The 15,498-nt window shown below is 32.3% G+C and overlaps 1 protein-coding gene across 1 annotated transcript in view; it reads right to left on the reverse strand.

Annotated features, from left to right (window-relative positions):
• Nucleotides 1–15,498, reverse strand: part of LOC122535265 (acetylcholine receptor subunit alpha-like) — a gene marked incomplete at its 5' end in the record, with an annotated part of 146,613 nt that overhangs the window by 14,982 nt on the left and 116,133 nt on the right. The window contains one exon of the mRNA XM_043666657.1: nt 199–314. Within this exon, the coding sequence (XP_043522592.1) occupies nt 199–314 (116 nt within the window). The remainder of the gene's footprint in view (nt 1–198; nt 315–15,498) is intronic.

The raw sequence follows: 15,498 nt of genomic DNA on the forward strand, positions 1-15,498 counted from the left end.
TATCAATATTTTCATTTACAACAAGAATCACAAACATCTGTGCAAAAATTAAATGCATGAATATTTAGCTTTTTACACATTGTACATAATGCAAAAATTATATATATATATATACGAGTGATGAGTATATTTAGTTTTAATGTAAGTGTAACAATTTTATGTACATTTTGGGATTATTTATGAGTATAACATGCTCACCGTACTGCAGGTACTTCTAAAATATCCCATTCTACCGACATGTAGAATTCGGAGAGATCGACTCCCACGTCCACCACATTGCTTCCCGATTTCTCGTCCATGTGTCTTAGATCGACCTACTCGAAACAAAAGAATTCTCTGCATTAGCAACCTTCGCATCGAGATGTCTGTCAAATTAGTAATTTTCATGCCCACGTAGTTTACTTTTAACAAACGAACCTGCAGCCCAGATGATAACACTTCTTTTCGGTTAATAAATTTCTTTTCTCTGCTTCTTTGTATAATAAATTTTTCGCCCATTGAACAATTAAATTACATGCTCGAATATTTAGCGATAAATGATTAGAAATTAAAATATTTCATTTATTATACAACATATTTGCATAAATGTTTATTTAAATTTGTAACATATGTACACAAAAAAAGAACTATTGATTTTCCAAAAAAATTAACTACATTTCGTTGCAATTAAAATAATAAACGATTTAATATTTTATTTCGAAAATCAAATACGAAATATGTGACACGAATCACATTCTCAATTTTTCAAAGCTAAACAAATTAATTTTCTTTTCACAATTAAAACGCAATGAAAGTGTCGTGGACAATTTTTTAAAAGTCCAATTAATACATTAAAGTTGAAAAGATAAATCACCAAAGTCCCTTTAAATTTTGACGACTAATTACACAGTGAAGAAAGATACTTAAATTTAGTCAAAGGAACGAAACAACGCAACTGTATGTACATTCCTTGTCACACTTAACCCAGGAGAGCATAAAAGTAGCTGCGTAACAGTTAATGCCGCGCTTTTAGAATTCATCTAAAATTCGTGATGTCAAAGTGAGCGATATAAAAGCGCACTTCGAATGAAAAAGGAAAGAAAAAAAAAAAAAAAGAAACAGAGGTGTTTCCTCGTGGCTGCAGGTCCGTTGTTTTACGGGCTAAGTACGAACAATAAATTCCGAAATGAAAGTTAAAGTGCATGTCTCGTGATGCACTTAGTGTTCGCAAAAGCGCAACGGGAGCAAAACACTAATAATAGTCTGGAATGAAAATGGACCCACTCAATCGTGAAGGCCCAGAAAAAGAATCTAGAATCAACTATCAGCAGAACGTCCTCTTTCAACTATATATGTATATGTATAATATAATATATATGCCTTCGCTTTCAACTATTGTGCAGCATGACGAACAAACAAAGTCGACACTGAAAAAATCAAAACTAATCGCCAAGCAGAGTCCTAATTAATCGGTTTTTTTCTTTTTTTTTTTTTTTTTTTTTTTTTTTTTTGTTTGGAGAAACGAATAGTCTTGCCAGGTAAACGTCCTTATGCGTCAATTTACCCCTTCGACTTTATTCATTTCTTGCGAATTGACGTACATTCTGACGCGAGTCATTCGTATTATGCTTGAAAACGAAACACGCGTCACGCGTGTCGAATGTACGCGATGGACTACGTTGCATGTACGTGCGTACATAGATCGTAATTTTTTTGTTTTCTTTTTTTTTTTTTTTTCGTGATTTCTCAGCGTTCGATTTGATCTCTTTCTGCGCGAGCTTTCTTTCTTTCTTTCTTTTTTTTTTTTTTTTTTCTCTAAGCGATTTCAAGCGAATGCTTCGAATTTAAAGCGGTAACTTGGATGCACAATACCGTGCAAAATGTGGCTGTCGGTTTCTGTTGACGTGGAATTAATGAAAGACGAAATATATTTTACAAGAAGACAAGAAATGCGCGTAATTTTTTCTAAAAGAATGGAGCAACAGTTTAAAAACATTTCGTTGTAAATGCACGATGTAAGATGGATAAATACAGCTGAAATTCTGATACGTTCTTTTGATTCTAATTATGCAATTCAAGAAACTTGTACTTAATTATTTTGCAAAAGGAACAGAAATGAAAAGAATGATTAATAATTAATGGTAATTAATTGTTACTTCTGTCAGTAATAAAATAAATAATGCAATTCGTTAAATAATTAAGACATATTTGTTATTACAATGTAGTATCATTTCAGTTAATTATTTCATAATAAGAATCAAAAAAATTAATTATTGTTATTATTACAATCATTAATAAAAATAAGATAAATACGATAATTACAACAATAAGTAACAAAATAAATAATTTAAAACAATTACTAAATAATTGAGAAATGTATTGGTGTTACTATAATATGGTCTCATTTTAGTGAAAATGAACTTATCTCACAAAAGATGTAAAAATTATTAATAATTGAGATGATTGACGTTTGTTACTTATTAATAATTAACTAATCAGTATTTCGTGCTATATTTCGAGGAATATTCTCTTTCGCCATAACTTAATTTCGTTTCTCTCGAAATCGATGAATTTATGCTTCGTTATTATATAAAAATTAATCACGAACATGAGAAACTTGTCAATAATTTATACTGTTAATTACAATGATAAAATAAAATAAAGAATAATAAAGGCGATAAAGAAACTACGCAAGTAATACAAATTGTAAGTAAAATGAAAAGGAAAAAGATGAAATCGGTAAATAATCAACAGTTTTCAAGAAATGTCTCTGTCATCACGTCTCGTGAATGGGACAACTTCGTAGCGGCTTTTTGCACGGTATTGTTGTTCGCTAACTGTTTAATTTCTTCAACGTTGCACATTCAGAACATATTTGTATGCACGTAAACGGTGCACACAAGCACATAACTTCATACATACAAAAGTATCGACAGAGAAATCTGAAGCAACGATAATACACAAGAACGTCGCACAACTAGCGCAATATATATATAATATTAATAACTTTTATGCAGTTGCTTGGCTATCGGCGTTCAATAATCAGAATAAATATAAACGACGACGGTGTGCTTCATTTCGAAACTGGAGGGAGATTCGGATGGTATATGTGTGTGTGTGTGTGTGTGTGTGTGTGTGATGTTTGTATAAACAGTATGTGTGTATATTAAAAAAAAGGAAAAAAAAGTCGTGTTTACTGTAATAGTGTAAAATTATATGCATTTAATCATCTAAATGTAAACGTACGCAGAGTGTTCCGAATTTTATTGTTTTAAACTTTGCAAACAGGGTGTTCTACAGGCAAAAATATAAGACTAAAGTATCATCTAGAAAAAAAGTCCATAAACGCTTCGTTACAGAAATATGAAGCTCAACTTAATGTGTGAACTACGAAGGTTGATCTTTTGTCAATGCAAAATTAGCATTCGAGTAATTATTAAATTTGTTCCAAACAAATTTGAAACAAATTTCATACCAATTTTGTCGAATTTTTTCAACACGTAACTTTCACTTTTATAATTAGTTTAATGCTTCTGCATTGTAAATTTTTGCTTTCAATGATGATGAATATTTTTGGAAAGATTGGTTCTTCTCAAGTAATATATATTTGAAATTGATCCATATCGATCGTATTTGTCAAATTCTAAATCTTTCTTACAACCTTTCAATGATTTTATAGAATTTTTGAGTCTTGTTTTTACTTGAAGAACACACTGGCGAAGTTTGAACACAAACATTCGAGACACCCTGTACCCATAGATATTTAATTCACATCTCTATGCAAGAAATTTTACTAATATTTCTCAACACATGCGTCACATAATTGTACAAATAATTTTCACGTTTCTTTTTTTGTTTCTTTTTCTCTCTCGAAGGAATTAAACGTATTTTATCGAGATTTAATTGGGACAAATTTTAAATGAATATTTGATTGATAAGCATAAAAGAAACGATATGCAATTTATATGTCGCTAGCTGATTAATAATTTATTTCGCCGCTATAAATTGTCGAGTCCGCGAACACGTTATTAAATATTTTCAGTTAATATTAAATTCCCATTGGTATTAAAAATAAAAGCAAGCGCTTTAAATATAAATATAATCATATAAATATTTGATATTAAATTTAATTAAATATGTATATTTCATGTAAAATATTTCGCACGTCGAAGATAATTTTTGAAAGTGAGGCACAACAAAAATTGTTTTCGTCGTAATCGGGTGAACGTTCACGAGCAATTTTCACTTAACTGCTTAAGAGAAGAATTTAATATAATATCTCGAAAGAACTTGGCTATGAATAATAAAATTTTAATCCCGTTAAACTAAACTTTCATCAGCAGATTGAAGATTTTAATACTTGTTCTAATAATAAAGTCAGGCTTTCACTCCCTCGACTCGCTTGAAATTTATCTTTCAGCTTTCGTTATAATTTCATTGCAGTAATTATGAACTGTGTCCCCATCTCACAAGAGTATCATAAAAAAGAACATAGTCTGGATGCTATGCGAAATATGTATTAGCATTGAAAATTAAGATTTGAAACAAAACGAGAATGTACGTAAAAGTCATACGACGCGTAAAAAAGAAAAGAGAAAAAAATATTTGCAAATCATTGAGAGAGAGAGAAAAAAAAAAGAAAACGAAATACGCAAAAGTACAATCTCACTGTCGGTAGTTCCTCGATTTCTGTTCAATTGTGACGAAATATCTGAAGAGTAGATTCGCATCAAGCAGCGCGGAAGTAAAGTCCAGAGTCTTGCGACCGGGATCGATACCGGAGATGAAACGGCAAAAATATTCAGAATATATTCTTTTCATAGATTTTACGGTCGGATTCGAAAAGCACTCTCATCTCGGGCGAAAGCACTCGGAAGTCGGCAACTTTGCCAAATGTCTTTTTCGGTGCCTACAAATCTCATCGATTGTTTCGTCCCGCTACGCCCGAACATTTCCCAGTTATTCTCGCGTCTCCGCGTTTCGCTTTATCATGCATACGGATCCACCGTTCTTCAATCTTACTGCGTCATTATTTTCGGAATCGTTGGGCACGGAATATTGCAGGTTTAACGTGAGTGAAATTAGGAAACCACGGAAGTCCGAGAAATTACGGAATATTGTGTGCAAGTGGAGTGATTCGTGCATTTCTTGTTGATTCCAGGGGATGATATCACCCCCATTCTCCCCTTGAGAGCAGTGCAAAATTTTCTTCAGAACGAAATATATTGAGAATGGCGAAAGAGGTAGCGAGAAGATTTTTTAAACAAAAATTCCACGCTTCTCTTACATCAGTCAGATTAAAGTAATAGTAACAACTTCTAATAAGCCGTATTTAGTAGCATGTTTGTTATTATCAATAAAATGTAATACAATAAAATAAAAGTTATTATCAATAAAATATATGTAAATATAATATGTTCTATAAATTTTTAATTTAATTAATATTATTTAATATTATTTAATAATTAGCAATACAAGTTGAATTATCATTATGCGCACATTTGCTTTAGACTTTCTATCAATATTAACCCTTCTTTGTTTCTTCAATGTCATGATTATGAATAACGTTAAATTAAAGTACTGAAAGTCAAAAAAGCTTAATTGTGCATTCAATTTTATCCTTTCGCAGAATTTTCAAAGATAACTGACGGCATTTCAACACCAAGAGCCACTTTCTGTAGAACAGCCTTACTCGTAATTACAAATGAAATTCACGATTCAAGTAAGCAGAGATTGAAAGTAAGTGTAAAGATTTTTTTTCTTCACGAGTGTTGCTGATGAGTACTAAGACGTTGAATAGTGTCCATTAAAATCCTAAATGAACTGGTTCCGTACTGAGAAATTATAAATATACCGTTTCTAAGCTTAAGGATACATAAAGTGAATTCATCTTTCTCCACTTTCAGTCATGAAAGAAATCCGCTTCGTACGAATATATGTATATTGTGATAAATATAAAATTGTGAAGCTACATAACTCGGTGGAATTGTAGAAGCAGTATGACGAAAAGAAATTATTTCGTGCAACCGACATATTTATGACATTTATGATATCTCATCCATGGTAGCGAAAGGGATAAAGAGATGCTGAACTTCTTTTTTTTTTTTTTTCTGAAATATTTACATATATGTTTGATGAAGGCGAGTTTCTCCGATAATCATTTTCTATGTCTCTCAATTTAGATTTACAGAGAGTTACAGAATCTTTGTGACAGAGTGATTGTCGTAGAATCATTTAAATTCGATTGTTAAGTAATTATAAGTTGAACACGTTAGAGTTTAGATCGATTGACGAAGTTGAAATCAACTAATGAGGCTGTAATTACGAAATATCTTTCTCTTCTCCTTCTACTCTTTGAACAATGGCCAAACATTTGAAGTCGGTGATTTCGCTTCTCAGATGAACAGCATGTATCACAGTCACAGACTTGCGCGCTCCGAAATTCGCGTTGAATCCAGTCTCTGGATTACGCAAAATCGTGTGCCAATAATGAACCAACTGTTCCAAACATGATATGACGGCATTAAATGTTTGCGTTTGTTCAACAATGCCGCACGATATTCGAACGTTTAAATGGTGGGCCGTTTGCCATCGCTGAATACAAGTTTTCGTGTTGACGGCTGATTGATTGGACCGCGTTCGACTTGAACGACGTTAACATTTCAATTTTTCATCGCAACTTGTTACAATGTGGGATCACTGAAGCATTAATTTTAATTTTTTAAATGTACTGCTCTTTACTTGAGAGAGAGTTTATTATTATTATTATTATTATTATTAATATTAATAAGAGCCATTTGAAAATTTATTATTATATATTATTATATTATTATAAGCTTATTATTAAGCAAGCGAATATGTACGAACACGTTGAGATGGTGAATCCTGGATTTTTGAAGTGTGATTAATTTTATATACGATTGTTCTTCAAATTTTCTTGAAATACATTCCTAATGTTTGTTATAAATTGTTATAAACACAAATGTTAATATTATAATATTTCTTACGAAACTTCTCTTTCTATAGGAAGATAAGTTTACGAATCGTTAGACAAGGACGAACTTATACGACTTACTAATAAATTACTAAACTTACTTAGCTGTATGTTTATCAAGTTTTCCACTTGAAAGCTGAAGATAGTTTGACGACAGTTTCCGCGAAGTTTTTACAGTTTCGAGAAACTGTCAACTTTACTGGCAAGGTTAAAATTAAAAGAATTTTATACTGTCGCGAGAGAAGGGAAGAAGCACGTTAGTTCATTTCACTACGAAGAAGTTCAGTTAATCCTCTGCGAGAAGTTCCGGAAGGGTGAGAAGTAAAAATAAGCTACGAGTGAATCGCATTTCACTTTAAACAAGTTTCGGAATCAATTACGTTTTTTTTTCTACAACGTTATTAAATGCAAATGATGGAGTATTACGTTGTAAATGTCATTCTCTTGAAAATTAAAAGTTTCTCCTGAAAAATTAGACTGAAAGAACGCAACGTTGCGTAAGATTATAAAAAAGGATAAATCAGTATCATCAAAACATCGATTAAAAGATTGGGTTATTTGGAATTTATAAAATCGATAACATTCTTTTTCATCTCTTTTCTTTAATAATAATAAAAAAAAGGAAATTTAAGAAGTCTTTCTTATACAACTTTACTTTAATAAAATTACTAAGCAGGGATTGTTTTGCAAAACAAATTCTTCACGGTATCATAGGTCATGGGAACATAGTTTTGAACTTAAATTAAAGATTTTTAAATTTTACGTAACATACGTAGGATGTTTTGCAATTTTTTATTGGTGCAGACGTTATTTAACAAAGAATGAAACTGTTTACTCAAAAGCGTACAATTTTCACAAAAGTGTTCAAAAATTCTATTCTCAAGTAAATGTTGCGTAAAGAAAAATCTTTGGGTGTCTTTTATCAGCTCGAACCGTGTGCTTGTCGTTGCAGGAATTAATGTATCAAGTACCAACATAGTTATTTTGTTAGAAACAAGGAAATGAATAAATATACAATTCCTCCAAAAATTTATGCAATAAAATTCTTATCCCGAAGTCCCCTTTAATTTTGTAAGAAAAAAAGTGCCTGAAGTTACAGTGTCGATCAAAACTGATCATCTTCAAACCCAATCTAAAAATTAACCCCAAATTACTAGAAGTTACGATCACCTAGTCCTTATTTCAAACATTCCTTCAATTTTGTCAGAAAAAAGTGTCCATAATTATTATTGATTTTACGCATTTAAGACAGCGTCGAATCGACGAGATTTGAAGTGACCATTTTCAAACCTAATCCCAAATTATTGGAAGTTACAATCACCTAATTATAATACCACTTCCTCGTTTCTTCATTTTCAATAATAGAGATGCTGTAATAATAGAGGCGAACCGCAGGAGGCGAGTCGACATCCAACTGAAGAAATTTGTCCACGCTCTGCTGCCAAAACAGCGGCATCGGGAATCAAAAAAGGTTGGCAAACTTTCGCGAACCGGAAGTTGAAGATTCATCGCGCTGTGAAGTTTGCCTCGCAAGTCAAACCGAAATTAATCGCGTTCCTTTCTGCCAGCAACCGCAAACGTACGTTCCGGCAACGTGTACCTAACAAGCCTCCGGAGACCACTCAACAGGTACACCGTTTCATGAGCCACATCAGAGGCTTTTGGCAAATCGGCTGAATGACGTCTTGCACGTGTAAATACATGCCAGCTCGACATTTCATATTTAACGCTTACGTTATATCCGTATTAATTCTGCGAATACTCGTGTAAGCACGTCGAAGGGGATACCTATGTATTGACATTGTGTACAATGAAATTACAAAATTTATACATTATTGGATACAATATGAAATAGTGCTATATAATATAGTCAGTATCAGTAATATATAATTAGTAATTATATAATGTAATATAATATATTGTAATATATATATTGTAATGTAATGTAATATATATTATCAATATTATCATTGTGTACATTGTATTTCACTTTAATTCTTTTTTTATTTGAGAGCCAATTATGTTACTGTTACTGTTAAAGATTTGTCAATCTTTATACAGAACTGTATACAGAACTATTAAAGATTTACATGAATTTTTATTTTACACTTTTGCAATGGAAATAAGTTGAGGTCAGAACTATTGTACTTAATTAACTATTTTTTTAAAGAGAAAATTACGTGACTATTAAAAACTTTTTAATAGTCAGTTTCTTAATAGTATTTTTTTAATAGTGTATGCAATTTTTCCTACTCCTTACAATTCGTACGAATACACATATTAGTTACATATGTGTTCGTATACTATTCGTATCATTTATATTCTTTATAATTTTCATACATCTTTTAAATACAGTTATTCCATTATTTGACAACAATAATGGATAATAATTCCGATAAATAAATTATGATATTATGATATTTACTAAAAGAAATGAATTTCAATTCAAGTTCCATTTGCTTGAACGTCCGAAAAATCCATAAAAGTTCGCAGCCTAATGGTAAAATTAATAACGAGGAAATACAATTTTATACAACATTGGCCGTACCAGTACAGGCAAATCAACGAACCTACATTTTATTACTACATTGCAAACAAATTAAAGCAATTTAACGGGTGATGGGTGTGTTTGCGCGTCTCAGCTTCACGCGCGACGTTCACACCGATATCGCGAACTAAAAAGCAGTGAGACGGATTAAATTAATTAAAAAGGCTCGCGCATGGGAGATTACTTTCATCGCGCTGAAAATCTTAATGAACTTCAACGGTGGTTGGCCGACGTCATAAAGGCTTTAAAAGGTTTAATACGCTAGAAAACAGCGTTAGAACTGAGTTCAAACCATAGTGCAATAATTAATCATGTCGCAAATTAATCACCGAAAGAAACGTGTTCAGAGAATTCTCACTGTTTAATTGCACGCGTGTACGTTTGCAGTTCGTTGCAGATGATTGTTTTTGTATTTTTATAACGTGTCGTTCTTTACGAGCGAATGCTTGTATTTTTATTTTATTAAACAAAAAGTATTTGATTAAACAGTGGGATGGAGTTTAGAATGTTTTCTAGTTTATCACTTGGTCTTGGTATATTTGGATTTCGCGATAGAAATAATTTATAATTATAAATATATATTTATTTATATCTTGTATGTATATTAACGTTACATTAATATATTAGTACATTAATACTACATATGTATATTAATGCTGTAATTATTAGACTATATTAATATTAGAATCATTAGAATGACCAACTCGTAATTTTTCATGGAAATCTTCTATATTTACAATGGTGTATTTTTAGAGATTTGAATGACCCCGTGTAAAATATTATACAAATTTAAATAACAGAAACTTGTACAAAAATAAAAATTTTTATTGTTTTTGATAATTTCAACTGATCAAATGGTCTGCTTCAATTACTTTTTCTAAAACAACATTAATGTCTTCTTTCCTCTTTAAAAAAGGAAAAAGATCGGCTTACGAGACACGGAAAAGCACCTGTCTTCGTTCGCCAATTAATGCGAGAAGCATACTGTACCGAGTAAATTGCAGTTCAAAAATTTTCCGCACCGCGGGTGGGAAAGAATTCTCCACGTGTTTTTTTAAGCTGATGTACGCGACTCACGTAGAATCGATTCTGGGCGAACGAAAAGAGAAAGAGAAAAAAAAAAAAGGAAAGGGAAGAGAAAGGAGGAGAAACGAAAGACTATGGCAAACAATTAAACTCCGTATGGAGGCACGTGCAAAGGTAGCGGCTGGCCGTGTGCCTCGAGAGAAGTGGAAATAAAGGATGCATTTTAGAATTTTAAATTCACTTGAATCGCTAACGACCATCAGAAAAACAATATTTCCGGCTATTGTTTACGCGTTGCCCGTGCTATGTGTCGGTAAATAAGCAATAAACTTCGTATCGTCCAGGAAGTACCAACAACGAGCATCCCCAGGAGAAACGTATCACTTTTAACAATAACTTTCTGCGTTGTTCGAGAAAATTCTCAAGCAGTTGAATTAGAGAATTTACACTGTTTTAGGTGAATTTCTAGTGTTTCCCAATTTCGGTTATTTAGCTATCGTTGAGGAGTTCGTCTTGTCACTGAAATAAGAAATCAGTCGCGGGAAATAGAAAGAGTTATACAGAGTGCACATTCTAACTAGCACACCTGAAGTAATCTTTTAAATTATTTAATGAAAAATTGTTTAATACAGAAGTTGTATGGCTTTAAGTTGAGCAAAGTATGGTGTATCAATTTTTTGATGGGTTAGGTTTAAGTTAGGTTTATAGGTTAGGTTTTTTCATCATAAATTGAAAGAATATTAAATTCCAAGTAAAAAATTATTAAGCCACATTGGTCTTAAACCTAATAGTTAAGGAGACTTTTTACCATAATTTGTCTCGAGGATGAAAACTACATTTACTTGCCACACATTAATGTCCCATGAACGTTGATGATCAACTTTGCTCATCCAGTGGGGATTATTTGGTGCCCAATTATGCAAATTCCGTAAATTGACATTACCATGATTGGTAAATGTTGCTTCATTCGTAAACAATACATTTTCTAAACTTTTATTAACACTTACTTGCTGCAGAAATTATTCGGCAAATTGTACTCGATTTTGAAAGTCGGATACGTGAAGCTCCTGATGAAGATACAAGTTATACGGACGCATTTTATGGGCATAAAGAATTCAAAACACACTTGACTGACTAATTTCAAATTATCGAGAGATCTGTCGTGTACTAACGTGTGAATTTTATTCTACAGCTTCTCTAAGACGGCAACAGCATTTTCTTCGTTGGTAGTAGTTCTAGTACGGCAACGTTAATAACACTAAAGTTGCCAGTTTCTCGTAATACAGGAATCCCTGCTTAAATGTTTGTCGCTATGCCCACCAATTCCTGGAATTATCTTACTCTACGTTACCTTATCGTGTGGGCCTCATGAACATACAATACAAAGCGAATGATGCCTGATACCGATATTTTGGTCGGAATTCGTTTCCGATCTCAACTGTGAACCTTGAAGGGAATTACTGTATGTAACAAAATGAACGTGACTCTACATATAAAATAACATTGATTAACATCGTCGAATATTACCCCCCCCCCAAAAAAAAAGAAAAAAGATGCTTGCAATTTATCGCAACTCGCGCAACAATACACCACGATAATTGCAAAATATATTGTCTGTTTCAAATTTGCATATTTTCCGCAAAATGTTTTCGGATCACGTAGAGAATAGGTAATATAAATTTGTGTATCGAAATTGAAGTTGTCTCATCTCCTTCACCAGCATTTCACATAGAATACGACGTAATTTTCTTATTTGTAATTTTCCCTGTTAGATGCTTTATCCACACACGGGAAACGCGGGCCGATTAACTATTTACAGATAACGAACTTCAGCTTCAATTTCTTTTCGCGATAACGTACGGAGCCGTTCGACGTTAAACGTGATCACCGCTCGGAAACTGTTATTTAAAAGCTTCAATTCGTTGCTCGTTTTTGCTCTTTAATCGCTCTAATCTAAACCCGTGCGTTGATTAAAGCGGCGATTCATCGGGACATTTTCGTCCTTACATAATCGTTCAGGGGAAAATCACGGTGGAAATGTTGAAGCGTCATTCGGATTAAATGAGCTTTCTCTCTCGCCATTCCCGTTGTCGGCGAATGAACGCGCCACGACAAAAAGGTGGTTTATGAACTCTTGGCATTTGTCATCGGTACAACAGGGCTCGCCGAGTAGCCAGTGATGAATTACAGAAAAGAAATGATGGATGTGAATATCGGTATATTTCCTAATGCTATTTTTCTGGGACAGTTGGTTGCTGCGCCCTTGTTTTTAGCACCGACGAGCGAAAGAAATTTCCTCTTTATTTCCCCTCTTCCCTCGTTTCGAGTTCATAACTCCATTTGTAATTATTATTAGACTAGCGGACGTTTGTGAAAATTGTCAATTTTTGTATGGTCAATCAGCTGTTGGAACTAGCGGCAATTAAAGCGCATAATTACGAAGAATAGGAGAAAAAAAGCACAAGCTTTTGCTCGTGCATTTCACGAAAAAATTATTCGAATCTCTCAAAATGCACAAATTTCTGAGAATAATTAAGAATTAATCATAATTAAGAATTGACTACTTTGGTAGTTCTAGCGTTAAAGAGCTAGAATGTTTCTTTTTAATTAGTTTCTTTATTGACACAAGGTAGCATAATGAGTATTGTTGTTAGCTACTGAATACTTAACTGTTGTCAGAGAAGAGTGTCGAAGTAGAAAACTATGAATATACTTCTGAATTATAAAAGGAAAGAGATTTAGTGTACAACCGAAGTATAAGAAACAGAGTAAGAAACATGAAAAAAAAGATAAAAGAGATTATGGAAAATTTGAACAAGAGTGCACGTTAATTATAAAGAACTAAAACCTAAGTAAAGATGGCTTTCGTACTTAAAAATTTTTTTTTTAATTTATCGAGTTTATGTTAGACTTAGATCACTAAGCAAACGATTTATGATATTAAGAACGTGCCTTTCCCTAAGTATCGCTCTTTATATTTTAAATGTTACAACGAACATTGTATTTTATTTAGATATTTTATTTTTATTGTATATTTCGCATTTTTTGAATCATCAAATTTCCAACGAATGCGTGAAAATCTGCAGTTCATCGATTATAATTACCAAGCAGTTTTGAGATACTATAAAATTGTTCAATCGTTTTAAATATAGCGTCTAAGGTGCATGGTCACGAACCAGTTCAGAATCGATGATTCATTATAATTTATCAAGCAATAATTTATCGTAATATTCTAGACGCGATGATTTATTACAATTTACGACAGCATTTTCGAAATTTCACAAAATAATAGATTCTAGGTGGAGCGAAGAGAAAATGACAATACTGTATAATCTGTGCTACATATTGTGACAAACTTCTAGAGCATATAAGACAAAATTCATTCGTTTCTTCAATACAAATGACAGAAGTATAATTTATATTTTAAAAACTTGTTGAAATGAATATTATTATCGTGCAATTCATTATTGGAAATTGCCTATTACTTTTACATAAAGTAAATAGTAAACCATTCGTGGAAACAGATTTTTTTAATATAAATATATAATATAATTTATATTAAACGTGTACCTGAAAAACTGTATACTTTTTTCGATCCTCTGAATAATTTTTTGAAGAAAAGATGCATCAAGAACGGAAAGATGTTTTTCTTTTTTTTCAAGGGTTTCACCCATTTCTCTCGCATGGCAACCTCTGGAACTGCAAACTGTGAGCAAAAGCGTAAAATCCATTTATGACGAGAATTCTAAAAAAGTCGTTATCGGTTTTCCCTTCCAAGTCCACTCCTATCAATTTTGCTCTTAGTTTCAACGTCCGACGACAAATTGCATTTGATGGGTTGATCGAGTTGCGAAAATTGTGTGTTCTAGAATAATAGGAAACGAATAATACGGGGAACAACACGCTCGCGTTCGCTGGGTCGCAAATTGAAAATTCTATTTAAAATTTAATCCCAGGCTAAATGAAATTCAACTTTTCCTACGATTTTTAGACGGCGATATTTGCTACCGCTGCCGCGACGACCGGATTTAGTTCAAGTTTCGCGAAAATAAGGCGTTGCCAATTTGCGTATTATTGAAACTTAGATTTCACGGGCTCTGTTATGAGAGAAAGTTCTTGATTTAATTTAGTTGGGAAGAAGTATAAATCGAGAAAATTGTTCCCAATTTTAGAAAATTTGATTTCCATTAGAAATTTAAATTGTATCTGTTGTAGAAATTTAATATATATATTTATTATAAATTAAATTTAAATTGTATCTGTTGTAGAAATTTAATATATATATTTATTAAAGAAATTCATTTTATATATTACATTATGTAATATATATATATATACTATTGAAAGTTATTACAAGTATATATATTTCTTATAGAAATTCATATTATAGTTTTTCATAAGATATTATACAACATTAAAGCAAGTTTTATTATTTTATTATTATTAAAGTAATATAATCTGAAATAAATATTACATTTCAATAAATACTATTAAAATATATACAGTTTTTAAATATTTTATTTTATCATTCAATATAATCTTACGACGTTTTCTGTTGCAAGAACAACAGTGATATCTGAAGGGATGAAGAATTGAAAATAAATGTGAACTAAACAAAAATTCGTCAAATCCTTTAGAAGTACTTTGTTGATAAAATTACACACACAGAGACACGTTGATCGGAATTTCTCACAGAGAGGAGGCAGACAGGCAGACACGTTTCTCCGCTCAGCTTGTCTCCTCCATCGTTGGATCCCCTTTACCGCTTACGTTTACAAGCTAGAGCTTTTTACCCCGCGTGTATGTTGTAATATAGGTATAGATAAGCCGAGCCTTTCCACATACCCTGCTAATACCTCTACTTTGTTCACATCGTGATTACACGCGATCGCGATTAACGAAAATCGTCTGGCTGTAATCTAAGTCTGATCACTGCTGAGCTTCGTAGCTA

The sequence above is a fragment of the Frieseomelitta varia genome, unplaced genomic scaffold, assembly GCF_011392965.1.
Source record: "Frieseomelitta varia isolate USP_RPSP 00005682 unplaced genomic scaffold, Fvar_1.2 scaffold_692, whole genome shotgun sequence".
Taxonomy (NCBI): Eukaryota; Metazoa; Arthropoda; class Insecta; order Hymenoptera; family Apidae; genus Frieseomelitta; species Frieseomelitta varia.